This window comes from Schistocerca gregaria, chromosome 10 (assembly GCF_023897955.1).
Source record: "Schistocerca gregaria isolate iqSchGreg1 chromosome 10, iqSchGreg1.2, whole genome shotgun sequence".
Lineage (NCBI taxonomy): Eukaryota > Metazoa > Arthropoda > Insecta > Orthoptera > Acrididae > Schistocerca > Schistocerca gregaria.
The window spans coordinates 121,869,736-121,897,205 of NC_064929.1; the positions used below are offsets into that span (position 1 = coordinate 121,869,736).

The 27,470-nt window shown below is 43.0% G+C and overlaps 1 protein-coding gene across 1 annotated transcript in view; it reads right to left on the bottom strand.

Moving 5' to 3' along the window:
• Nucleotides 1-1,269: 1,269 nt before the first annotated feature.
• LOC126293614 (uncharacterized) overlaps nt 1,270-27,470 on the bottom strand; it is a 69,944-nt gene continuing 43,743 nt past the window's right edge. The window contains exon 2 of the mRNA XM_049986895.1: nt 1,270-4,425. Within this exon, the coding sequence (XP_049842852.1) occupies nt 2,591-4,369 (1,779 nt within the window). The 5' untranslated portion in view covers nt 4,370-4,425 and the 3' untranslated portion in view covers nt 1,270-2,590. The remainder of the gene's footprint in view (nt 4,426-27,470) is intronic.

Below are 27,470 nucleotides of genomic sequence, written 5' to 3' on the forward strand. Positions count from 1 at the left end.
TCACTAGTTATTTAATTCACCTCCCATTCCTACCTCATATGGATGAATGAATACTAACTTTTCTTCTTGTTTGTTAAGTTTGCTCCCTGTAACTTGATGATATTTTAAAAATTTGATGAATTATAACATTTTTATGACAGACCATTAATGTTAGTTGCTGAACTTACCTTGTTAAGAAACTCAATATTTATATCTTCTGACTGATATACTTAAGCTCTCTGACTATTAATATTTACTTTAACTGTTGTTACGTTTGTACTTCTGAATATATAATACTGTGTTTCTCAAGAATTAGAGACAGTGTATTTATAGAGAACCATTTAATAAATGTTTGATAAACGTACTGCAATTTTCTTCTGTTGGTGTTCTATTCTGCTTTGTGTATGTTAAGTGGAACCTCATTCACATAAACAATTAGTAGGAATGGAAGCAAAACCAAACCTTACTGAACTCCTGTTTGTAGTTCTCGCTACTTATTGGTTTTGCCTGCCCTTCCTATCTTTTATGCGTTACTTAATACCACCTTTCCTTCTTGTTTGTTAAGATTGATCCAGACCAGTCAAATGCAATACCATTAATCTCATAAAATGTTAACAATTCAACTAAAATTTACAAAAATATTTTGGACAGATAAAGAAACTGGTGTCTGAGTTTGAGGCTTTTAGTACCCACTGTGTAAATATGTGGACGTTAACATCACCAAATGGGCTGTACTTTACAAGCTGACATATGTTAGGTAAATGATGCAACAAAACCCCCAAACTTTCATTTAGGTTAAGACTATGTGGTATTATCTCATTCAGCATACATTGTGGTTGATTGTTTCTGTGCCATTATTGCTTCTCCATTGTTCTAATTTTTTCTAACAACTGTTACCCTTCGTGTTGTTCCGCCGGCCGTGGTGGTCTCGCCGTTCTAGGCGCGCAGTCCGGAACCGTGCGACTGCTACGGTCGCAGGTTCGAATCCTGCCTCGGGCATGGATGTGTGTGATGTCCTTAGGTTAGTTAGGTTTAAGTAGTTCTAAGTTCTAGGGGACTAATGACCACAGCAGTTGAGTCCCATGGTGCTCAGAGCCATTTTTTTCGTGATGCTCGCTCCCTTATTGTAACCATAAGTATGTATTTCATAAAGACTTCCTTATCCCTAAATTATTTTAAATTCTATTTTCATGCAGTGTTTTCATCGTTTTAACAAGGTGAAGCCAAACAAAAAACGTAACCTGAATAAAAGATTGAATTACAATTTTCTGTTGTAGTGAAGTTAAAACATTTAACTGTTTTCATGCCTTTATTCACTAAGATACAAAGAAGTTATCAAAATGCCATTGTAAAATTCACAACAGAAAATTCAATTTCCGAGACAAAAGAGAACTTCAGGGACATGAGGGTAAAACATCTTACATACTGCACAAAAATATTCCAAAAATATTAATGCAATCACCCTGGTACAAAAATATTAAAAAAGTACTAACTGTTCAGTGAAATCTTTTTGCACAGATGTTTGTTGACACCACAGTCAATATTTTAGAATAATTTTTGGATTGCCTTAAATGGTAGATTATAATGGTAAAATTCGATGTAAATGTTCATAAAAATATTAATATTTTGATATGAATAAAGATGCTCACCTCATAGTCATGATTCACCAGACTACCTGACTACAGCTACGATTAGTTTCATCACCATAGGACGCTAATTGTCCTTAAGACACTAGAATGATTATGTAAATCTTAACTGACTTGACAGTTGCACTTGTTAATATTTTTAAGTTTAGCCAGTGATCAAGATAATATATACAGCGAAAGGTGCATCTCGAGATGCACTGGTGACTTAACCATGCTAATTTGGATTTTGCGGAGTGGAGTGTATATTGATTTTCATGTTTGTACACTGCAATTACTTGGCTATGTTGCTTAGCTCTCCTGATTCACGAAAGCTGTTCCTCCAATTCCAATTTAGTTTCAGTGCTACACAAAACTCCAGCATAGCATTCAATATAATCCAATAAATAAGACAAGTGAACAAAATCTATGACCGTCAGCTAGAATACAGCATTCCCAAGAGACGAACTGTTATACAAAAATTTTGAGAAAACAATGTGGTATTCGGAATTCCCAGAATTCCTTGACTAGACCTTGTACCCAAGCTGTCATGTTGTACTGATGACAACTTTAAGCTTAAGTACAACATTATAATCAGTCATGTACTATTGTGATGTTACCAACAGTTGATTTTAGGAACTGTCTTTTGGTAAGGCTATATTCAATCTCATTTTTAAAATGAGTAACATTTATGGCACGCAAATTTATGTTCCCAATGTTCAAGAATGCCAACACAGCTTTGTACAGCAACTCCTTGCAAGAGTAAGTACAAAGAACTTATCACAGCAATTTTATGTTCCTAGTGCTCTGGTGAATGAGGAGAGGAAGAACCTAAGGATATCTAATATGATGTTAATGTGCAACCTAGTAAGTAAATAGGTTGAAGCAGTAGAGTCAATGATATTCGAAAGATATTAATGGGCTTGAGTCTCTTCTGGCCATTTTGGAAATATGAGACACTTCATATTAGCTGAATGTACCACTTTGCGTTAATCTATGATCTTCCTCATAATATAATTGAATGTCTGTGTTCTTGAACTGTTCCACGCAACGACATCCCTTGGATCAGAAGCGTTTTGCGACTTCCTGTAGATGTGATGAAATAATCTGCCATCGAAGTAGGCGTCCAGGTGGCAGTCAGCTGGTCGTGGAAAGGACAAACCACACGCTCCAGCAACGTCCAACACGTGGAGTACAGTGCGCACAAACAGAGTGGCTAAGTAGATGGCGCGTTCGGTCGGGATTCTCACGTTAAGTCTCGACAGATCGTGGACAGAGTAACTTTCGACAGACAAAGCGACAGCCACGAAGGTCTTGACCTCGTCCCTTGTTAGGACTTTGGCCTCATGGTACAAGAAGCAGAGTGCCGCTGCAGGAACCACTAAGTACTGGGGAGACAGTGAACAGAGAGCAGAGAGGTCTTTCGCTGGAGATATCACCCAACTGAAGATACGCCAACGGGCATCCTCTGCACCTGACCACATTTCTAGGAGTCCTGGGTGGTGAATGCCCTCTGGCAGTCGTTTCTGTACCTCAACGGTCTCATGGTGCACCTCTCCTAACCCTGTCGGTATGTACTCGGTGACTCGGAATGGTCCACTGCCGCTTTCCCACAGGAGCACCGTGTACATTCTCTGTAGCATCTCTCGCACCACCAGGCCAGTTGGAGGGGACGTTGAGCAACTTACAGACAGATCCTCGAGGACGTCACCAGCTCTCATGAGGCGGCACTTCATCACCGTATACACGTAGGCAGGAATCTCGCACGACACGTGTTTGGCCTCAATTTTTTGGAGCACTGCGTCCCATCTGGAGACATTTTGAATTGTCGCTGGCCCGATCTCTTCATACTTGTAGCTGTCAACACTTTTTTCGACCAGTTCGAGGCCTTTTCTCCAGTTGCCGCCGAAAGCGAGCTCACACATTCTCCTCAGATCACCCCGAGGCAGTCTCCTCAACAGCTCTGCTACGAGCTCAGCTACTTGTCTGTGCCTGTAGGTCCGCCTCAGGTTTTGATGTGACTGTTGCAAAGCCTCCCTTCTGACGATGTCGTTGCCCATAAAGGACGCTAACACCGGGAGGTCGTCCACCTCTATACCGAGGTGCCTGGCGAGATCAGTGGACCGGAAGCGCCATCCCGTCACTCTCTGCCCTAGCCGCAGGTTGGAAAAAGTGAACAGGCACGGTACATTGGGATATATCAGGAAGTCTGAATCGTTGGACAGTACACCAATGCAGCACCTGTTGCTGGCTGCAAACTTCGCCAGTTCAGTGTCGCAGTCATTTGTGGACAAACGTACCTCACAGTCAAGATGCTTGGAGGTGCCAAGGTGCTTGAAGGTGACTGTTGCTAAAGGTACCACAGCTTCTGGTAAGAACCTACACGCGATACGGCCATTCTCGTGGGATTGCATTGCCCGCAATTCAGCAAATATCTTGCTGATTTCCTTTGCCTTATCCACTCTCCTCTTCACCCACGTCGAAATTTTCTCCTCGACTGGAAGGCCATCGAAGAAGAAAGACAGCTTAATGCCCATGCCGTGAAACCGCTCGACGAAATGCTCACAGCTTTCCCGAAACTCCTTATACTGTCCACCATGAAGAGAGTCCATGTTTCCATACAAGTACCAAGCACATTGCGATCCGTCGACCGCAATTACAGGCTGCCCGACGTTCCTGCTCCTAAATTCGTTGGCAACTGCCTGGATGTCCACCTCCTGGTAGAGGCGATGGTCTTTGGCGTACTTTGACAGACCGTCGACGCCCATGGTGGAGACTCAGGTTCTCGCTGGTGGAGAGCAGAAACGTGGGGGTCGCCCAGTTCCTGTTGACAACAATTGTACAGCAATGATTAAGTGTGAATCCAGTAATAACATTACCATAAAATAGCACTAACAAACAAATGTAGCACAACGCTGTGCTGGTTTATTAATACAAGGACGTAGGATCTACACTGTGGTGACAAAATTCATGGCATAGCGACATGCACGTATACAGATGACAGTAGTATCGCATGTTGTTGTTGTGGTCTTCAGTCCAGAGACTGGTTTGATGCAGCTCTCCATGCTACTCTGTCCTGTGCAGGCTGCTTCATCTCCCAGCACCTACTGCAACCTACACCCTTCTGAATCTCCTTAGTGCATTCATCTCTTGGTCTCCCTCTACGGTTTTAACCACCACACTGCCATACAGTACTAAATTGGCGAACCCTTGATGAACATGTCCTACCAACCGCTCCCTTCTTCTAGTCAAGTTGTGCGACAAACTCCTCTTCTCCCCAATTCTATTCGACACATTAGTCATGTGATCCACCCATTTCATCTTCAGCATTCTCCTGTAGCCCCACATTTCGAAAGCTTCTATTCTCTTCTGGTCCAAACTGTTTATTGTCCATGTTTCACTTTCATACATGACTACATTACATAGAAACACTTTCAGAAACTACTTCCTGACACTTAAATCTATACTCAATATTAACAAATTTCTCTGCTTCAGAAACGCTTTCCTTGCCATTGCCGGTCTACATTTTATATCCTCTCTACTTCGACCATCATCGGTTATTTTGCTCCCCAAACAGCAAAACGCCTTTACTACTTGAAGTGTCCCATTTCCTAATCTAATTCCCCCAGCATCACACGACTTAATTCGACTACATTCCATTTTCCTCGTTTTGCTTTTGTAGATATTCATCTTATATCCTCCTTTCAAGACACTGTCCATTCCGTTCAATTGCTCTTCCGAGTCCTTTGCTATCTTTGATAGAATTACAATGTCATCGGCGAACCTCAGAGTTTTCATTTCTTCTCCATGGATTTTAATTCCTACCCCGAATTTTTCTTTTGTTTCCTTTACTGCTTGCTAAATGTACAGATTGAATAACATCGGGGAGAGGCTACAACCCTGTCTCACTCCCTTCCCAACCACTGCTTCCCTTCCATGCCCCTCAACTCTTATATCTGCCATCTGCTTTCTGTACAAATTGTAAATAGCCTTTCGCTCCCTGTAGTTTACCCCTGCCACTTTCAGAATTTAAAAGGGGGTATTCAACATTGTCAAAAGCATTCCCTGAATCTACAAATGCTAGAAACGTAGGTTTGCCTTTCCTTAATCTATCTTCTAAGATACGTCGTAGGGTCAGTATTGCCTCGTGTTCCAACATTCCTACGGAATACAAACCTATCCTCCCAGGGGTCAGCTTCTGCCAGTTTTTCCATTCGGCTGTAAAGAATTCGTGTTAGTATTTGGCTGCCGTGACTTATTAAACTGATAGTTTGATAATTTTCACATCTGTCAACAACTCCTTTATTTGGGATTATTATATTCTCTTTGAAGTCGGAGGGCTATTTCGCCTGTCTCATACATGTTGCTCACCAGATGGCAGAGTTTCGTCAGGCTGGCTCTCCAAGTAGTATTGCATAAACAAGGTTTAAAAGGACAATACATTGGCAGAGCTGTCTTCTGCACTTACGTGCTGGAAGTCGTTAGTGAATTTTGTGATTCACAGTGTGAAGAGCGTCCCGAAAATACCATACTTACGTCATTATCTCTCACCACAGACAAGGCGGTGGCCGATGTCCTTCCCGGATTTTGCTCCAAAACATCGATTTTTCAAGAATGTTATTTTCTTGATCTACACAGTTTAATGTAAGATATGTGTGAATTTTATCGTGATAGCAGCTTTAGGAATGCCCTTAAATTGTTAAACCGGTTAACTCTGCACTGGGAGCCATTCCCACCTTCTCCGACGTTTGGGAAGCTGCTTACTTCAGTGGAATTTTTATCATTGTGAAGCCTATTTTCTTTTGACATCTTTGGTTGACATCTGTATCTCTGGCTGACACCTGAAAACTTTCGGTAGCATTCATCTCGCACTAGGTGAGGAGAGCCCTACGTCATAGTGACGTAATGCTACATTATAATGTGGTAAATAACATAAATCGACTACACCAGTACGTATATCGATCTCTGCTGTTGTATCGATAACGTCAAAGCTAAATGCAAATACATGTGTACAAAGGAAGTGAGAGGAGTTTTGTGATATGCTCATCCCAGTGGGATGAATTATTAAATGTAATCCCAACATTTAGCGATGTTATTTTGGGCTTCATGCACATAATGAAGGAAATGAACATAATGAAGGAAACATACCTATAACGAAAGTTTAACAAATGGGTCTAAGCATTTTTTTAAATTCCGATTAATGTCTTGTGGATAAAAACGTGAAGTAGGTAGTAAACGGAGTGTTTCGTATTTTTATAAAAGCCAATGAATTTTACATATTTCATATGGGTAGGAACGTTGAGCTGAGAAATTGAAGTGGTTCTGAAGTTAGTTCCGAATGTTGCTGGAAATATTGAACCATATAGTTCCACTTGATTCTGCCTTCATATTGTAAATCAACTAAGGAAAATAGTGAAATCTTTCAGACTTATCTTTATGAATCTTGCCGAAAGCTTTCTCATCTCCGTGAAAGCCCATGTTCAAAACGACGAACACGCTAGCAACGCCGGACAATAGGACAATGAAAGCACATAAACAAATAACAATGCATATTCAAGACGCACACAACAGTCGATATATCCAGAATGCAATCAATAGTCGATAGGGCAACTCGTGAAACTCATGAAGACGCGTGCCTACGTCACTATGACGTTGGGCTCTCCTCGCCTAGTGTGGGATGAATGCTACCCGAAAACTTTCTTCCATGTGATTTATTTACGTTACGACAATACTAACACATATTATTAGGTGAAAGGTTGAATTCGCAAACCTTTACGTGGACGTCAAGATTTATGCATAACGAGTGGAGGAAGAACCGTAATTATGGGACGGAGGTTTCATGGAAATCGGTTTGCCAACAAAAAAGAGGAAGCAGCTCGAAATGAAGAATACAAGCTCTCAGCTTCAGCATCGAAACTTGGGACAGGAGAACTGTACAGGTGCGTGAATGTTGTTGATATCCCACTGGATTCAGACTTATCGATTTACAGCTTCTCTGCCAGGCTATAGAGCGGGAATAGTTTGTGACTTTAAATTAATTTTTTAGTCGTGTGGCTCTGATGAATTTTCATTTTCCTCCTCCAAAATACACTCCTGGAAATTGAAATAGGAACACCGTGAATTCATTGTCCCAGGAAGGGGAAACTTTATTGACACATTCCTGGGGTCAGATACATCACATGATCACACTGACAGAACCACAGGCACATAGACACAGGCGACAGAGCATGCACAATGTCGGCAATAGTACAGTGTATATCCACCTTTCGCAGCAATGCAGGCTGCTATTCTCCCATGGAGACGATCGTAGAGATGCTGGATGTAGTCCTGTGGAACGGCTTGCCATGCCATTTTCACCTGGCGCCTCAGTTGGACCAGCGTTAGTGCTGGACGTGCTGACCGGGTGAGACGACGCTTCATCCAGTCCCAAACATGCTCAATGGGGGACAGATCCGGAGATCTTGCTGGCCGGGGTAGTTGACTTACACCTTCTAGAGCACGTTGGGTGGCACGGGATACATCCGGACGTGCATTGTCCTGTTGGAACAGCAAGTTCCCTTGCCGGTCTAGGAATGGTAGAACGATGGGTTCGATGACGGTTTGGATGTACCGTGCACTATTCAGTGTCCCCTCGACGATCACCAGAGGTATACGGCCAGTGTAGGAGATCGCTCCCCACACCATGAAGCCGGGTGTTGGCCCTGTGTGCCTCGGTCGTATGCAGTCCTGATTGTAGCGCTCACCTGCACGGCGCAAACACGCATACGACCATCATTGGCACCAAGGCAGAAGCTACTCTCATCGCTGAAGACGACACGTCTCCATTCGTCCCTCCATTCACGCCTGCCGCGACACCACTGGAGGCGGGCTGCACGATGTTGGGGCGTGAGCGGAAGACGGCCTAACGGTGTGCGGGACCGTAGTCCAGCTTCATGGAGACGGTTGCGAATGGTCCTCGCCGATACCCCAGGAGCAACAGTGTCCCTAATTTGCTGGGAAGTGGCGATGCGGTCCCCTACGGCACTGCGTAGGATCCTACGGTCTTGACGTGCATCCGTGCGTCGCTGCGGTCCGGTCCCAGGTCGACGGGCATGTGCATCTTCCGCCGACCACTGGCGACAACATCGATGTACTGTGGAGACCTCACGCCCCACGCGTTGAGCAATTCGGCGGTACGTCCACCCGGCCTCCCGCATGCCCACTATACGCCCTCGCTCAAAGTCCGTCAACTGCACATACGGTTCACGTCTACGCTCTCGCGGCATGCTACCAGTGTTAAAGACTGCGATGGAGCTCCGTATGCCACGTCAAACTGGCTGACACTGACGGCGGCGGTGCACAAATGCTGCGCAGCTAGCGCCATTCGACGGCCAACACCGCGGTTCCTGGTGTGTCCGCTGTGCCGTGCGTGTGATCATTGCTTGTACAGCCCTCTCGCAGTGTCCGGAGCAAGTATGGTGGGTCTGACACACCGGTGTCAATGTGTTCTTTTTTCCATTTCCAGGAGTGTAGGTATGTATGATGCAGTTTTATGTTAATAACAGAAATAATGGCAAGATTGAAGTGCTGAAGAGAGTTGGTATAGATCTCGATTGTTCACAACATACGCATTTTGCACCGTCGACGAAAGCAATGTCAAGAAAGCTAACACATCAGTGTCTTACCTGCAGATACAGACCAGGCAGAATCGAAGGGGAGAGAAGAGAAACCTGGCGGATGGGGAGTATCAGTATGGAGGATTTTAAAACTGGGGTAAGCTAATTACATGTAGAAGTATAAGAAAATCTCTCAACCTCATTTTCTGTTTTACATTTTGTACGTTATTAGAGGCTTTTTCTGAAAAGGTGTATGAGCTACGGGTATGAAATTTTCAAGAACTCTTCGAAGCGTGCTGCTGTTTCCCTGGAACTGAAACACACGAGATCCTAAAATTACATTGTCATTTTCAGATGATTGTATGTAGAAAAAAAGTTAACTGCGGAAGTGGAAAAATTAAAACTCTGTTAATGACACAAAATGTACCATGAATTAACAATTGTAATTCAGTAGTCTTATAACCGTCTCAGGATACTAAAATAAAATTTTCAGATTGACTGCGTGATTAAAATTTGAGTTGTGACTTTTTAGAAAAATTACAATAAAAAATTAGACATTCAAATATCTGGCAAAATATGAATCCTGCATATTTTATTTTCCCGTTAAAACACAACTCTTTTGCTTTACACATGCAAAATATTACATTTGTACATTAATAAATATTGCTGTGATGATTTTTTAAGTAAATGTTTACATTTTGCGTTACACCCCCCCTTAACGATTAAAATGGTTCAGATGGCTCAGAGCACTATGGGACTTAACATCTGAGGTTATCAGTCCCCTAGAACTTAGAAGTACTTAAACCTAACTAACCTAAGGACATCACATACATCCATGCCTGAGGTAGGATTTTAACCTGCGACCGTAGCGGTCGCGCGGTTCCAGACTGAAGCGCCTAGAACCGCTCGGCCACCGGGTCCACCCCCCTTAACGACCGAGAAGTGCAGTGGTTGTGTGTAGTTGTCCGTGTTGATAGACAAGAAATATTGGTAATGAATAAATGGACGCTGCATATCAGCAGGGGATTGTTCAAGCTGGTGGAGGCTCTGTAAGGGTGTAGTTCCTTGGCACGTGACTTTCGATTACCAGGCTGTACTACGATCTTTGCCCCTGTTGTGAGGGTAGCATTCATCTCACGCTAGGTGAGGAGAGCCCTACGTCATAGTGACGTAGGCATGTGTCATTATGATTTTCACGAGTTTTCCTATTCACTGTTGTGTGCATTCTGTATATATCGACTGTGTACGCCGTTCTGAACATGGGCTCTAACGGAGATGACAGAGCTTTCGAGCAGATCCATGAAGATAGTCTGAAAGATTTCTTTCTAGTTCATTTAGAACACGAAGGCAAAATTAAATGGAACTAGATCGTTTAATGTTTCTAGCAACATTCGTAATTATCTTCAGAACCACTTAAGTTTCAGCCCACATGAATTATGTACAATTCATTGGATTTTATAAAAACACGAGAGACTTTAATTTCTTCCTATTTCACGTTTTTATCCACATGATTTATTCAATATTAATCGGATTGAAAACACTACACACTTTATTAACTTTCGTTATGGTTATGATTCCTTCGTTCAGATATTCCTTTCGTTCATGAAACATACAATAACATCCCACATTCTTTGGATTGCAGCTTAATAATTAATTACTCCACTTTTCTGTTCACACGAATTATGTACGATGCATCGGATTTAAAAAGAAAGAGAAGCTTTTTTTAATTTCGTTATGGCTCCTTCGCTCAGACATTAATTATGTCATGAAATACACAATAACATCGCAAATTGTTGAAATTACATTTAACATTTCATTCAGCTGGGATGAGCATATAACACAACTCCTGCCACTACGTTTGTACACATGTATTTACATTTCTACATCTACATCCACACTCCGCAAGCCACCTGACGGTGTGTGGCGAAGGGTACCTTGAGTACCTCTATCGGTTCTCCTTTCTATTCCAGTCTCGTATTGTTCGTGGAAAGAAGGATTGTCGGTATGCTTCTGTGTGGGCTCTGATCTCTCTGATTTTATCCTCATGGTCTCTTCGCGAGATATACGTAGGAGGGAGGAATATACTGCTTGACTCTTCGGTGAAGGAATGTTCTCGAAACTTTAACAAAAGCCCGTGTCGAGCTACTGAGCGCCTCTCCTGCAGAGTCTTCCACTGGAGTTTATATATCATCTCCGTAACGCTTTCGCGATTACTAAATGATCCAGTAACGAAGCGCGCTGCTCTCCGTTGGATCTTTTCTACCTATTCTATCAACCCTACCGGGTGCGGATCCCACACCGGTGAGCAATATTCAAGCATTGGGCGAACAAGTGTACTATAACCTACCCCTTGGTTTTAGGATTGTATTTATTTAGGATTCTTCCAATGAATCTCAGTTTGGCGTCTGCTTCACCGACGATCAACTTTACATGATCATTCCATTTTAAATCACTCGTAATGCGTACACCCAGATAATTTATGGAATTAACTGCTTCCAGTTGCTGACCTGCTATTTTCTAGCTAATGATAAGGGATCTATCTTTCTATGTATTCGCAGCACATTACAGTTGTCTACATTGAGATTCAGTTGCCATTGCGATTAGGGAGTGGAATGGTAGAGAGATAGTGTGATTGTGGTTCGATGAACCCTCTGCCAAACACTTAAATGTGAACTGCAGAGTAGTCATGTAGATGTAGATTCCCTGCACCATGCGTAAGTTCGTTGTAGATCCTCCTGCATTTCAGTACAATTCTCCCATCGATGTACCACAGCATCATCCGCAAAAAGCTTCACTGAACATCATTTATGTATATTGTCATTTATGTATATTGTAGTCGGCCGCGTTGGTCTAGCGGTTCTAGGCACTCGGTCCGGTACCGCGCGACTGCTACAGTCGCAGGTTCGAAACCTGCCTTGGGCATGGATGTGTGTGATGTCCTTAGGTTAGTTAGGTTTAAGTAGTTCTACATGGTGTTTCAAAAATGACCGGTATATTTGAAACGGCAATAAAAACTAAACGAGCAGCGATAGAAATACACCGTTTGTTGCAATATGGTTGGGACAACAGTACATTTTCAGGCGGACAAACTTTCGAAATTACAGTAGTTACAATTTTCAACAACAGATGTCGCTGCGGTCTGGGAAACTCTATAGTACGATATTTTCCACATATCCACCATGCGTAGCAATAACATGGCGTAATCTCTGAATGAAATTACCCGAAACCTTTGACAACGTGTCTGGCGGAATGGCTTCACATGCAGATGAGATGTACCGCTTCAGCTGTTCAATTGTTTCTGGATTCTGGCGGTACACCTGGTCTTTCAAGTGTCCCCACAGAAAAAAGTCACAGGGGTTCATGTCTGGCAAATAGGGAGGCCAATCCACGCCGCCTCCTGTATGTTTCGGATAACCCAAAGCAATCACACGATCATCGAAATATTCATTCAGGAAATTAAAGACATCGGCCGTGCGATGTAGCCGGGCACCATCTTGCATAAACCACGAGGTGTTCGCAATGTCGTCTAAGGCAGTTTGTACCGCCACAAAATCACGAAGAATGTCCAGATAGCGTGATGCAGTAATCGTTTCGGATCTGAAAAATGGGCCAATGATTCCTTTGGAAGAGATGGCGGCCCAGGCCAGTACTTTTTGAGGATGCAGGGACGATGGGACTGCAACATGGGGCTTTTCGGTTCCCCATATGCACCAGTTCTGTTTATTGACGAAGCCGTCCAGGTAAAAATAAGCTTCGTTAGTAAACCAAGTGCTGCCCACATGCATATCGCCGTCATCAATCCTGTGCACTATATCGTTAGCGAATGTCTCTCGTGCAGCAATGGTAGCGGCGCTGAGGGGTTGCCGCGTTTGAATTTTGTACGGATAGAGGTGTAAACTCTGGCGCATGAGACGATACGTGGACGTTGGCGTCATTTGGGCCGCAGCTGCAACACGGCGAACGGAAACCCGAGGCCGCTGTTGGGTCACCTGCTGCACTAGCTGTGCGTTCCCCTCTGTGGTTGCCGTACGCGGTCACCCTACCTTTCCAGCACGTTCATCCGTCACGTTCCCATTCTGTTGAAATTTTTCAAACAGATCCTTTATTGTACCGTTTTTCGGTCCTTTGGTTACATTAAACCTCCGTTGAAAACTTCGTCTTGTTGCAACAACACTGTGTTCTAGGCGGTGGAATTCCAACACCATAAAAATCCACTGTTCTAAGGAATACACCATGTTGTCCACAGCACACTTGCACGTTGTGAACAGCACACGCTTACAGCAGAAAGACGACGTACAGAATGGCGCACCCACAGACTGCGTTGTCTTCTATATCTTTCACATCACTTGGAGCGCCACCTGTTGTTGAAAATTGTAACTACTGTAATTTCGAAAGTTTGTCCTCATGAAAATGTACTGTTGTCCCAAGCATATTGCAACAAACGGTGTATTTCTACCGCTGCTCGTTTAGTTTTTATTGCCGTTTCAAATATACCGGTCATTTTTGAAACACCCTGTAAGTTCTAGGGGACTGATGACCACAGATGTTAAGTCCCATAGTGCTCAGAGCCATTTGAACCATTTTTTTCCTGTATATTGTAAATAGCAACGGTCCTACGACACTCCCCTACGGCACAGCTGAAATCGCTCTTACTTCGGAAGACTTCTCCCCATTGAGAATGACATGTGGCGTTCTTTTATCTAGGAACTCGTCAATCCAATCACACAATTGGTCTGATAGTCCATATGCTCGTACTTTGTTCATTAAACGACTGTGGGGAACTGTATCGAACACCTTGTGGTAGTCAAGAAACACGGCATCAACCTGTGAACCCGTGACTATAGCCCTCTGAGTCTCGTGGACGAATAGCGCGAGCTGGGTTTCACACGACCGTCTTTTTCGAAATCCTTGACGTTATCGGTACAACTGCAAAGATCTGTATACGCACTCATTTAGTCGATTTAGGTTACTTACGTCACGATGACGCAGCGTTACGTCATTATGACGTAGCGTTCTCCTCACCTAGCGTGAGATGACTGCTACCCCTGTTGTGATATGGCGGGTGTTTCGGCGGTCGGAGAGTTGGCACCGGACTCGGAACGAGGTGGAAGGACGTGTTCGCGGGGACAAATGAGGAAAACACGCGGGCTCGGACAGCAGCGGCGCGGCAGGTCTGCGTTACATTGAAGGTCGCGAGTTTGTGGAGGACCTACCCGATGTCATCTCCGGGCATTAAGCGTCGCATTGTTTCGGTGCCTATTTTCTCGGTGAAGCTCATCCCTCGACACCATCTCGAACAACTCTCTCCATCGAAGGTGTAAGTGGTTTTGGTGCGTTGGTTCGCGGAACCATTTCCGTTCCAGCGAGTGTACTTGCTTGCTCGTTGCCGTAGTGTACGTGTTGCTAAAGTAAGAGCAGCCGCCAAGGTGCGGAAAGCGTTTGACTCGGTGCCCCACCGCAGACTCCTAACTAAGGTACGAGCATATGGGATTGGTTCCCAAGTATGTGAGTGGCTCGAAGACTTCTTACGTAATAGAACCCAGTACGTTGTCCTCGATGGTGAGTGTTCATCGGAGGTGAGGGTATCATCGGGAGAGCCCCAGGGAAGTGCGGTGTGTCCGCTGTTGTTTGCTATCTACATAAATAATCTTTTGGACAGGGTGGATAGCAGTGTTTGCTGATGATGCTGTGGTGTACGGGAAGGTGTCGTCGTTGAGTGACTGTAGGAGAATACAAGATGACTTGGACAGGATTTGTGATTGGTGTAAAGAATGGCAGCTAACTCTGAATATAGATAAATGTAAATTAATGCAGATGAATAGGAAAAATGTTTGAATACTCCATTAGTAGTGTAGCGCTTGACACAGTCACGTCGATTAAATATTTGGACGTAAAATTGCAGAGCGATATGAAGTGAGACAAGCATGTAATGGCAGTTGTGGGGAAGGCGGATAGTCGTCTTCGGTTCATTGGTAGAATTCTGGGAAGATGTGGTTCATCTGTAAAGGAGACCGCTTATAAAACACTAATACGACCTATTCCTGAGTACTGCTCGATCGTTTGGGGTCCCTATCAGGTCGGATTGAGGGAGGACACAGAAGCAATTCAGAGGCGGACTGCTAGATTTGCTACTGGTTGGTTTGATCATCACGCGAGTGTTACGGAAATGCTTCAGGAACTCGGGTGGGAGTCTCTAGAGGAAAGGACGCGTTCTTTTCGTGAATCGCCACTGAGGAAATTTAGAGAACCAGCATTTGAGTCTGACTGCAGTACAATTTTCCTGCCGCCGACTTACATTTTGCAGAAAGACCACAAAGATAAGATAAGAGACATTACGGCTCGTACACAGGTATATAGGCGGTCATTTGTCCCTCGGTCTGTTTGGGAGTGGAACAGGGAGAGAAGATGCTAGTTGTGGTATGAGGTACCCTCCGCCACGCAGCGTATTGTGGATTGCGGAGAATGTATGTAGATGTAGGTTAGAAGGTGTGTGACCACATGGAGACCAGCAGTCACTACCTCATTTAAAATATCAGTGATCCCAAAAGGTGTAGTAACTGTAAAGTATTCAAGATTGTATGTCATAGTAATTTTCTGGATGTCAAGCTTACACAACTGATAGCTACATCGCAGACCTATGCAACGAAATTAAAGTGCACAACCTGGTATCTTTGTGAAGTTGTACATTTGAATAACGTGATGTCTTGAAATTATTTCCATTTCATGTTTCTACACATTGTCAGCCTTAAAACATATATGTTGTTGTGCACATAGTTCCGCGTAGTCAGCGCGTACACAACTTTCCAAATAGAGCGCGCCCCGCTAAGCACAACAGCGCAGGCGCAGCGCTCGTCCAGCCCTGCACTATGAGATGGCGCTGCCTTAGAGACAGACCAAATTCAGCTTCCGCCGATCCGCATATTAATATGTAACGCAGCCAATGAGATTGCTGCTAACATAGAACCTTTTCTCCTCGCGGATCACACTCACACAGTGATACCTGAATGCACGAGGTACTATAATGAGTGTACAGACCTCCGATTAGTCAGTCTGCAATTGTCTGCACCAGCCTGTATGAGTCTGCATTAGTCTGTACCAGTCTATAGCCAAGTTTCAGTCTGCGCCTAATTAGATTACCATATTCCTGTACATAGCCATGGAGATAAAAGTATAGACACTTTGTCAAGAATCAGAGATATGTGAGAATAAGATTAATGTACCAAGACCAAAGAAACTTCAGATTGTCAATTGTAAATAGCCTCCAGAATCAAGTTAAGTAATGTTTACGCCTGCTATTATTTTAATAAATGTGTGTGAAAATTAATCAAGTTCTGTTTAAAGTTGGTAAAAGTCAATCTGCTACTCTAAGCGTGCAAGTGGCATTCCTATCGTATGACCTAACGGCAGAAGATAAACACGCCACGATAAGACCACGAGACATATTGCTGACACTCGCCTACTTCGTTAGAGAGACAAGTCAAATAATCTGATGGTGTGTGATTGCTAAAAGCAATTAATAAACTTCAATTGCACGATAAATTAGCCAAATCTAAATGCCTTAAATTCAACGAAATATCTGGGAATTAGAATGACAAACAACTTAAACTGTAAGCAACACATAGAAAATGTTGGGGGAAGGCTAAGGAAATTCTGCGTTTTATTCGCTGGATACTTAAAAAAAATAACAGATCTACTAAAGAGACAGCTTATGGTGTACTTGTCCGTCGTCTTTTAGAGTACTGCTGCGCGGTGTGGAATCCTTACCGGGTAGGACTGACGGAATACATCGATGAAGTACAAAGAAGGGCAGCACGTTTTGTATTATTCCGAAGTAGGGGAGAGAGTGTTACTGACATGACGTAGGATTTAGCGTGGACATCATTGAAACAAAAGCGTATATTATAGCGGCATAATCTTTTCTCGGAATTCCAATCACCAACTCTCTCCTCTGAATGCGAAAATATTTGGTTGACGCCGAACTACGGAGAGAGAAATGAGCATCATAATAAAGTGAGGAAATCACAGCTCGCACGGGAAGATATAGGTGTCCGTTTTCTCCGCGTTCTGTACGAGATTGCATTAATAGAGAATTTTTGTCAAGGTGATTCGATGAATCCTTCGCCAGGCACTTGAATTTGATTTGCTGAGTATCCCTGTAGATGCCGATACATAAGTAATGACTTCTATTAACATGGGTTCTCTGTTTGAATCCAGTTTCTTAGATTTCCACAAGGCTTGTTACATCGTTCCTCACTATGGACTTCTAATGAAATTGCGTACCTGCCGGGTATCGTCTCAGTTATGTGACTAGATTCGTGATTTCGTACCTGAGAGGTTACCGCGCGAATGAGGCGGCAGTCGTTAAAACAATGCAGTTTTTCGTTGCGGCAGTATATCCTCAAGAAATTTCAATCACCAACTTGCTCCTTCGAATGATAAAATATCCTATTGGCGTCTGTCTGCATAGGGGGAATGGTCATGATAAAATAAGGGACATCGTAACTCGTATGCAAAGCTGTAAGGGTTTGTTTTTCCTTTAAGGTAGAGAAATTGGTTGAAGGTGGTAAGTGAATGTAAATGTCGTGTGACTAGGTCCTCCCGTCGGATAAACCGTTCGCCAGGTGCAAGTCTTTCGATTTGACGACACTTCGGCGACTTGCGCGTCGATGGGGATGAAATGATGATTAGGACAACACCGTACCCAGTCCCTGAGCGGAGAAAAATCTCCGGCGCAGCCGGTAATCGAATCCGGCCCGTAGGATTTACATTCTGTCGCTCTGACCACTTTTTTTATCTCATTTTGTTCGTTACAGTTCGTTGCAATTGTTCGTGGCGGACGTCCCCTGACGCCCATTGAAGTTCGTTATTGATCCATTCACTCAGTTTTTTTTTATTTCAGATGGCAGCTAACCCTTTGACCGAACACGCTGAGCTACCGTGCCGGTAAACCACTCACCTACCGGGGACGGACGTTGAATGTGGTTCGATGACCACTCTGCCAGGCACTTAATTGTGATTTGGGGGGGGGGGGGGGGGTAATCACGTAGATGTAGGTGGAGATTTAGATGAGAAAAAAGAATATTCCGTGCGATCTCTGATTTCTCTCATTACGGTGGTCACCTCCCCCCTTTTAAATGGGAATCAAGAAAAGATATTAGCAGTCGTAGGAGAAACTTCATGATCAACATTTCATGAAAAACATGGTCGCATTGAACCACGACTGTGTCTTAATGATTGCCACCCAAATCATATCTGCGACCCCCTCTCTCCCCTATTTCGCTATAGTACAATACGAGCTAGCCTTCCGAGTTTTTTCGACATGCTGCGTCGGTCCTAACTGATGTAGATCCCACACCGCACAGCAATACTCCAGAAGAGAAAGAACATGCATAGTCTCCTCAGCGGATATGAGGGCTGCGCCAACCAAATGCAGTGTTTGGTTTGCCTCTCCCATATCATTTTCTTTGTCATAATTTCAATTAACGCCGTTCGCAGTTATAATCCCAAAGCATGGTATTTAGTTTCAATGACAACCTTTAAATTAGTGTGAGTCATCATGTAACAAAACAATTTGCTGACTTTTTTGTACTATTCATGCAATTTTTATTGCTTAGCATTAATTGCCAATTTTTACACGACGCAGATGTCCTATGTAAGTAAATTCGTAATTCAATTAGATCGTCAGATGGCGTTACTTGACACGTGACTACATCATTCGGAAACAATACAAGAACGCCGCACGGATTTTTTGCCAAATCGTTTATGTAGATCAGGAACACATCATTCGATGATTCTGTGTCAGTTACTATAGAATGTGTGGTGTCACCGCCAGACAGCACACTTGCTAGGTGGTAGCCTTTAAATCGGTCGCGGTCCGGTAGTATACGTCGGAGCCGCGTGTCGCCACTATCAGTGATTGCAGACCGAGCGCCGCCACACGGCAGGTCCAGAGAGACTTCCTAGCACTCGCCCCAGTTGTACAGCCGACTTTGCTAGCGATGGTTCACTAACGTCTACGCTCTCATTTGCCGAGACGATAGTTAGCATAGCCTTCAGCTACGTTATTTGCTACGACCTAGCAAAGCGCCATTATCAGTTGCTATTGATATTGAGAATCATGTACCGACGTTCGTCATTACTGGACTAAAGTTAAGTATTCCACCAGCTACGTCCGTTTTTCTCAATACTAATTCTCTTGTCATGTTCCAGACCTCACGCCAGCCTCTAGTAACACGGTGTTGGCTCTCCTGCCAACCACAACAGAGTGTGTGATGTTTCTGACAGGAAATCAGGAATCCAATCGCAAAACTGAGACAATAATACGCCGACTGTTATTAGAAGCCGCTTTTGAGCAGTGTTGTGAAAAGCTTTTTGACAAGCTAGAAATATACAGGGTGTTACAAAAAGGTACGGCCAAACTTTCAGGTAACATTCCTCACACACAAATAAAGAAAAGATGTTATGAGTACATGGGTCCCGAAACGCACGTCTGTGATTTTTTTTGGTCATCAGTCTACTGACTGGTTTGATGCGGCCCGCCACGAATTCCTTTCCTGTGCTAACCTCTTCATCTCAGAGTGGCACTTGCAACCTACGTCCTCAATTATTTGCTTGGCGTATTCCAATCTCTGTCTTCCTCTACAGTTTTTGCCCTCTACAGCTCCCTCTAGTACCATGGAAGTCATTCCCTCATGTCTTAGCAGATGTCCTATCATCCTATCCCTTCTCTTTATCAGTGTTTTCCACATATTCCTTTCCTCTCCGATTCTGCGTAGAAACTCCTCACTCCTTACCTTATCAGTCCACCTAATTTTCAACATTAGTCTATAGCACCACATCTCACATGCTTCGATTCTCTTCTGTTCCGGTTTTCCCACAGTCCATGTTTCACTACCATACAATGCTGTACTCCAGACGTACATCCTCAGAAATTTCTTCTTAAGGCCGGTATTTGATATTAGTAGACTTCTCTTGGTCAGAAATGCCTTTTTTGCCATATCGAGTCTGCTTTTGACGTTCTCCTTGCTCCGTCCGTCATTGGTTATTTTACTGCCTAGATAGCAGAATTCCTTAACTTCATTGACTTCGTGACCATCAATCCTGATGTTAAGTTTCTCGCTGTTCTCATTTCTACTACTTCTCATTACCTTCGTCTTTCTCCGATTTACTCTCAAACCATACTGTGTACTCATTAGACTGTTCCTTCCGTTCAGCAGATCATTTAATTCTTCTTCACTTTCACTCAGGATGGCAATGTCATCAGCGAATCGTATCACTGATATCCTTTCACTTTGTATTTTAATTCCACTCCTGAACCTTCCTTTTATTTCCATCATTGCTTCCTCGATGTACAAACTGAAGAGTAGGGGCGAAAGGCTACAGCCTTTTTACTCCCTTCTTAATACGAGCAATTCGTTCTTGATCGTCCACTCTTATTATTCCCTCTTGGTTGTTGTACATATTGTATATGACGCGTCTCTCCCTATAGCTTACCCCTACTTTTTTCAGAATCTCGAACAGCTTGCACCATTTTATATTGTCTAACGCTTTTTCCAGGTCGACAAATCCTATGAACGTGTCTTGATTTTTCTTTAGCCTTGCTTCGATTATTAGCCTTAACGTCAGAATTGCCTCTCTCGTGCCTTTACTTTTCCTAAAGCCAAACTGATCGTCACCTAGAGCATTCTCAATTTTCTTTTCCATTCTTCTGTATATTATTCTTGCAAGCAGCTTCGATGCATGAGCTGTAAAGCTGATTGTGCGATAATTCTCGCACTTGTCAGCTCTTGCCGTCTTCGGAATTGTGTGGATGATGCTTTTCCGAAAGTCAGATGGTATGTCGCTAGACTCATATATTCTACACACCAACGTGAATAGTCGTTTTGTTGCCACTTCCCCTAATGATTTTAGAAATTCTGATGAAATGTTAGCTATCCCTTTTCTGCCTTATTTGACCGTAAGTCCTCCAAAGCTCTTTTAAATTCCGGTTCTAATACTGGATCCCCTATCTCTTCTAAATCGACTCCTGTTTCCTCTTCTATCACATCAGACAAATCTTCACCCTCATAGAGGCTTTCAATGTATTCTTTCCACCTATCTGCTCTCTCCTCTGCATTTAACAGTGGAATTCCCATTGCACTCTTAATTGTTACCACCGTTCCTTTTAATGTAACCAAAGGTGGTTTTGACTTTCCTGTATGCTGAGTCTGTCCTTCCGACAATCATATCATTTTCGATGTCTTCACATTTTTTCCTGCAGCCATTTCGTCTTAGCTTCCCTGCACTTCCTATTTAGTTCATTCCTCGGCGACTTGTATATCTGTTTTCCTGATTTTCCCGGAACATGTTTGTACTTCCTCCTTTCATCAATCAACTGAAGTATTTCTTCTGTTACCCATGGTTTCTTCGCAGCTACCTTCTTTGTACCTATGTTTTCCTTCCCAACTTCTGTGATGGCCCTTTTTATACATGTCCATTCCTCTTCAACTGTACTGCCTACTGCGCTATTCCTTATTGCTATATTATAGAGTTAGAGAACTTCAAACGTATCTCGTCATTCCTTAGAACTTCCGTATCCCACTTCTTTGCGTATTGATACTTCCTGACTAATGTCTTGAACTTCAGCCTACTCTTCATCACTACCATATTGTGATCTGAGTCTATATCTGCTCCTGGGTACGCCTTACAATCCAGTATCCGATTTCGGAATCTCTGTCTGACCATGATGTAATCTAATTGAAATCTTCCCGTATCTACCGGCCTTTTCCAAGAATACCTCCTCCTCTTATGATTCTTGAACAGGTTATTCGCTATTACTAGCTGAAACTTGTTACAGAACTCAATTAGTCCTTCTTCTCTTTCATTCCTTGTCCCAAGCCCATATTCTCCTGTAACCTTTTCTTCTACTCCTTCCCCTACAACTGCATCCCAATCGCCCATGACTATTAGTTTTACGTCCCCCTTTACATACTGCATTACCCTTTAAATATCCTCATACACTTTCTATATCTGTTCATCTTCAGCTTGCAACGTCCTCATGTATACCTGAACTATCGTTGTCGGTGATACAATACGCCATTCTCCAGAGCTGCATCAGCGCATCACGGATTCATGCGACGGAGGGTGGATGCATGTATCCTCGCTAACGGAGGACATTTTGAACATTTCCTGTAACAAAGTGTTTGAAGTCACGCTGGGACGTTCTGTTGCTGTGTGGTTCCATTCCATGATTAATGTGATTTGAAGAGAAGTAAGAAAATGAGCTCTAACATGGAAAGTAAGTTCCGGTCTCATGTCCACATAACATATTTTCTTTCTTTCTGTGTGAGGAGTGTTTCCTGAAAGTTTCGCCGTACCTTTTTGTAACACCCTGTAGAGTCAACTTAATTTAACATCCTGTGTCGAGAGCATGATATGTAGATGACACAATGCTACTGTTAGACGCTCCTAACGGCGACACACAACTGGTACGTGCAACCGGAACCGAACTTCATCGCAATGTGAAATTCGCAATAGAACATGAACACGATTAATCGATCAACTTCCTAGACCTAACAATACAAAATAAACATTAACAGTAGACATTAGTTTGAAATTGACATAAAACCTACGACCTCACGTAACATTGTAGAATCAAATACTGTTATCCAAAAACACACAAACACGCTTATTGTCACACAATGATTAACATATTGCAAAGCCTACCATTACAACATCCAGCTATACAGAAAAAAACTTGAAAGCCTCAACCACATAGCTCAACAGAACAATTTTAATCACAATATAGTTAGTGCAGTAAAAGATGTTGAGCAAAATGTGATGTTGTTTCGACCTTTCGTAGTTCAGCCCCCATAATTTCAGTTAATCGCAGTATTTATGAGGCATTTCACATAAATTTTCTCAGCGTGTTATAGTCTTAGGTGGAGATTTCTATTTACCAGATATAGACTGGGGCACTCAGATGTTTAGGACGGGTGGTAGGGACAGAGCATCGAGTGACATTATACTAAGTGCACTATCCGAAAATTACCTCGAGTAATTAAACAGAGAACCGACTCGTAGAGATAACATCTTGCACCTACTGATAACAAACAGACCTGAACTTTTCGACTCTGTATGTGCAGAACAGGGAATCAGTGATCATAAGGCCGTTGCAGCATCCATGAATATGGAAGTTAATAGGAATATTAAAAAAGGGAGGAAGGTTTATCTGTTTAGCAAGAGTAATAGAAGGCAGATTTCAGACTACCTAACAGATAAAAACGAAAATTTCCGTTCCGACACTGACAATGTTGAGTGTTTATGGAAAAAGTTTAAGGCAATTGTAAAATGCGTTTTAGACAGGTACGTGCCGAGTAAAACTGTGAGGGATGGGAAAAACCCACCGTGTTTCAACAACAAAGTTAGAAAACTACTGCGAAAGCAAAGAGAGTTTCACTCCAAGTTTAAACGCAGGCAAAACCTCCCAGACAAACAGAACCAAAACGATGTCAAAGTTAGCGTAAAGAGGGCTGTACGTGAAGCGTTCAGTGAATTCGAAAGTAAAATTCTATGTACCGACTTGACAGAAATCCTAGAAAGTTTTGGTCTTACGTTAAATCAGTAAGTGGCTCGAAACAACATATGCAGACACTCCGGAATGATAATGGCATTGAAACAGAGGATGACACGCGTAAAGCTGAAATACTGAACACCTTTTTCCAAAGCTGTTTCACAGAGGAAGACCGCACTGCAGTTCCTTCTCTAAATCCTCGCACAAACAAAAAACTGGCTGACATCGAAATAAGTGTCAAAGGAATACAAGGGTAACTGGACTCACTCAACAGAGGAAACTCCACTGGACCGCTTTTCGCGGATGATGCTGTAGTATACAGAGAACTTGCAGCATTAGAAAATTGCAGCGAAATGCAGGAAGACCTGCAGCAGATAGGCACTTGGTGCAGGGAGTGGCAACTGACCCTTAACATAGACAAATGTAATGTATTCCGAATACATAGAAAGAAGGATCCTTTATTGTATGGTTACATGATAGAGGAACAAACACTGGTAGCAGTTACTTCTGCAAATTATCTGGGAGTATGCGTGCGGAACGATTTGAAATGGAATGATCATATAAAATTTATTGTTGCTAAGGCGGGTGCCAGGTTGAGATTCATTGGGAGAGTCCTTAGAAAATGTAGTCCATCAAGAAAGGAGGTGGCTTACAAAACACTCCTTCGACCTATACTTGAGTATTGCTCATCGGTGTGGGATCCGTACCAGATCGGGTTGACGGAGCAGATAGAGAAGATCCAAAGAAGAGCGGCGCGTTTCGTTACAGGGTTATTTGGTAACCGTGATAGCGTTACGAAGATGTTTACAAACTCAAGTGGCAGACTGTGCAAGAGAGGCGTTCTGCATCGCGGTGTAGATTGCTCGCCAGGTTTCGAGAGGGTGCGTTTCTGGATGAGATATCGAATATATTGCTTCCCCCAACTTATATCTCCCGAGGAGATCGCGAATGTAAAATTAGAGAGGTTCGAGCGCGCACGGAGGCTTTCAGACAGTCGTTCTTTCCGCGAACCATACGCGGCTGGAACAGGAAAGGGAGGTAATGACAGTGGCACGTAAAGTGCCCTCCGCCACACACTGTTGGGTGGCTTGCGGAGTATAAATGTAGATGTAGATCTAGATGTATGTCCGCCATCGGTAGCTTATTTGTTAGCGCGACAGAATGTCAATCTTATGGGCCCTGGTTCGATTCCCAGCTGTACTGGAGATTTTCTCCGCCCAGGGACTGGGTGTTGGGTTGTCCTAATCATCATTATTTCATCCACATCCACACGCAAGTCGCCGAAGTGGTGTCAAATGGCAAGACTTGCACCAGGCGAACCGTCTACCCGACGGGAGGCCCTAGTCTACCGACATTTACTTTTATTTATGTGGGAATTAGTGAACTTCGGTGGCAGGAGTCAGGTGACCAGAGGGTTATAAACACAAAATCAAATAGGGGTAATGCAGGAGTAGGTTTAATAATGATTAGGAAAATAGGAATGCGGGTAAGCTACTACAAACAACTTAATGAACGGATTATTGTGGCCAAGATAGATACGAAGCCCACACCTACTACAGTAGTACAAGTTTATATGCCAACTAGCTCTGCAGATGACGAAGAAATTGAAGAAACGTATAATAAAATAAAAGAAATTATTCAGATAGTGAAGGGTGACGAAAATTTAATAGTCATGGATGAGTGGAATTCGGCAGTAGGAAAAGGGAGAGAAGGAAACGTAGTTGGTGAATATGGACTGGGGCAAAGAAATGAAAGAGGAAGTCGCCTGGTAGAATTTTGCACAGAGCACAACTTAATCATAGCTAACACTTGGTTCAAGAATCATAAAAGAAGGCTGTATACATGGAAGAAGCCTGGAGATACTAAAAAGTGTCAGATAGATTATATAATGGTACGACAGAGATTTAGGAACCAGGGTTTAAATTGTAAGACATTTCCAGGGGCAGATGTGGACTCTGACCACAATCTATTGGTTATGACTTGTAGATTAAAACGGAAGAAATTGCAAAAAGGTGGGAATTTAAGGAGATGGGACATGGATAAACTAAAAGAACCAGAGGTTGTACAGAGTTTCAAGGAGAGCATAAGGGAGCAATTGACAGGAATGGGGGAAAGAAATACAATAGAAGAAGAATGGGTAGCTTTGAGGGATGAAGTAGTGAAGGCAGCAGAGGATCAAGTAGTTAAAAAGACGAGGGCTAGTAGAAATCCTTGGGTAACAGAAGAAATATAGAATTTAATTGATGAAAGTAGAAAATACAAAAAAGCAGTAAATGAAGCAGGCAAAAAGGAATACAAACGTCTCAAAAATGAGATCGACAGGAAGTGCAAAATGGCTAAGCAGGGATGGCTAGAGCACAAATGTAAGGATGTAGAGGCTTATCTCACTAGGGGTAAGATAGATAGTGCCTACAGGAAAATTAAAGAGACCTTTGGAGAAAAGAGGACCACTTGAATGAATATTAAGAGCTCAGATGGAAACCCAGTTCCAAGCAAAGAAGGGAAAGCAGAAAGGTGGAAGTAGTATATAGAGGGTCTATACAAGGGCGATGTACTTGAGGACAATATTATGGAAATGGAAGAGGATGTAGATGAAGATGGGAGATACGATACTGCGTGAAGAGTTTGACAGAGCACTCAAAGACCTGAGTCGAAACAAGGTCCCCGGAGTAGACAACATTCCATTGGAACTACTGACGGCCTTGGGAGAGCCAGTCCTGACAAAACTCTACCAGCTGGTGAGCAAGATGTATGAGACAGGCGAAATACCCTCAACTATCAGTTTAATCAGTTACAGCTGCAAAATACTAACTCGAATTCTTTACAGACGAATGGAAAAACTAGTAGAAGCCGACCTCGGGGAAGATCAGATTGGATTCCGTAGAAACGTTGGAACACGTGAGGCAATACTGTCCCTACGACTTTCCTTAGAAGCTAGGTTAATGAAGGGCAAACCTACGTTTCTAGCATTTGTAGACTTAGAGAAAGCTTTTGACAATGTTGACTGGAATACTCTCTTTCAAATTCTGAAGGTGGCAGGGGTAAAATACAGGGAGCGAAAGGCTATTTACAATTTGTACAGAAACCAGATGGCAGTTATTAGAGTCGAGGGACATGAAAGGGAAGCAGTGTTTGGGAAGGGAGTGAGACAGGGTTGTAACCTCTCCCCGATGTTATTCAATCTGTATATTGAGCAAACAGTGAAGGAAACAAAAGAAAAATTCGGAGTAGGTATTAAAGTCCATGGAGAAGAAATAAAAACTTTGAGTTTCGCCGATGACATCGTAATTCTGTCAGAGACAGCAAAGGACTTGAAAGAGCAGTTAAACGGAATGGACAGTGTCTTGAAAGGAGGATATAAGATGATCATCAACAAAAGCAAAACGAGGATAATGGAATCTAGTCGAATTAAGTCGGGTGATGCTGAGGGAATTCGATTAGGAAACGAAAACTAGTAAAAGAGTTTTGCTATTTGGGGAGAAAAATAACTGATGATGGTCGAAGTAGAGAGGATATAAAAAGTAGACTGACAATGGCAAGGAAAGCGTTTCTGAACATGAGAAATTTGTTAACATCGAGTATAGATTTAAGTGTCAGGAAGTCATTTCTGAAAGTATTTGTATGGTGTGTAGCCATGTATGGAAGTGAATCATGGACGATACATAGTTTGGACAAGAAGAGAATAGAGGGTTTCGAAATGTGGTGCTACAGAAGAATGCTGAA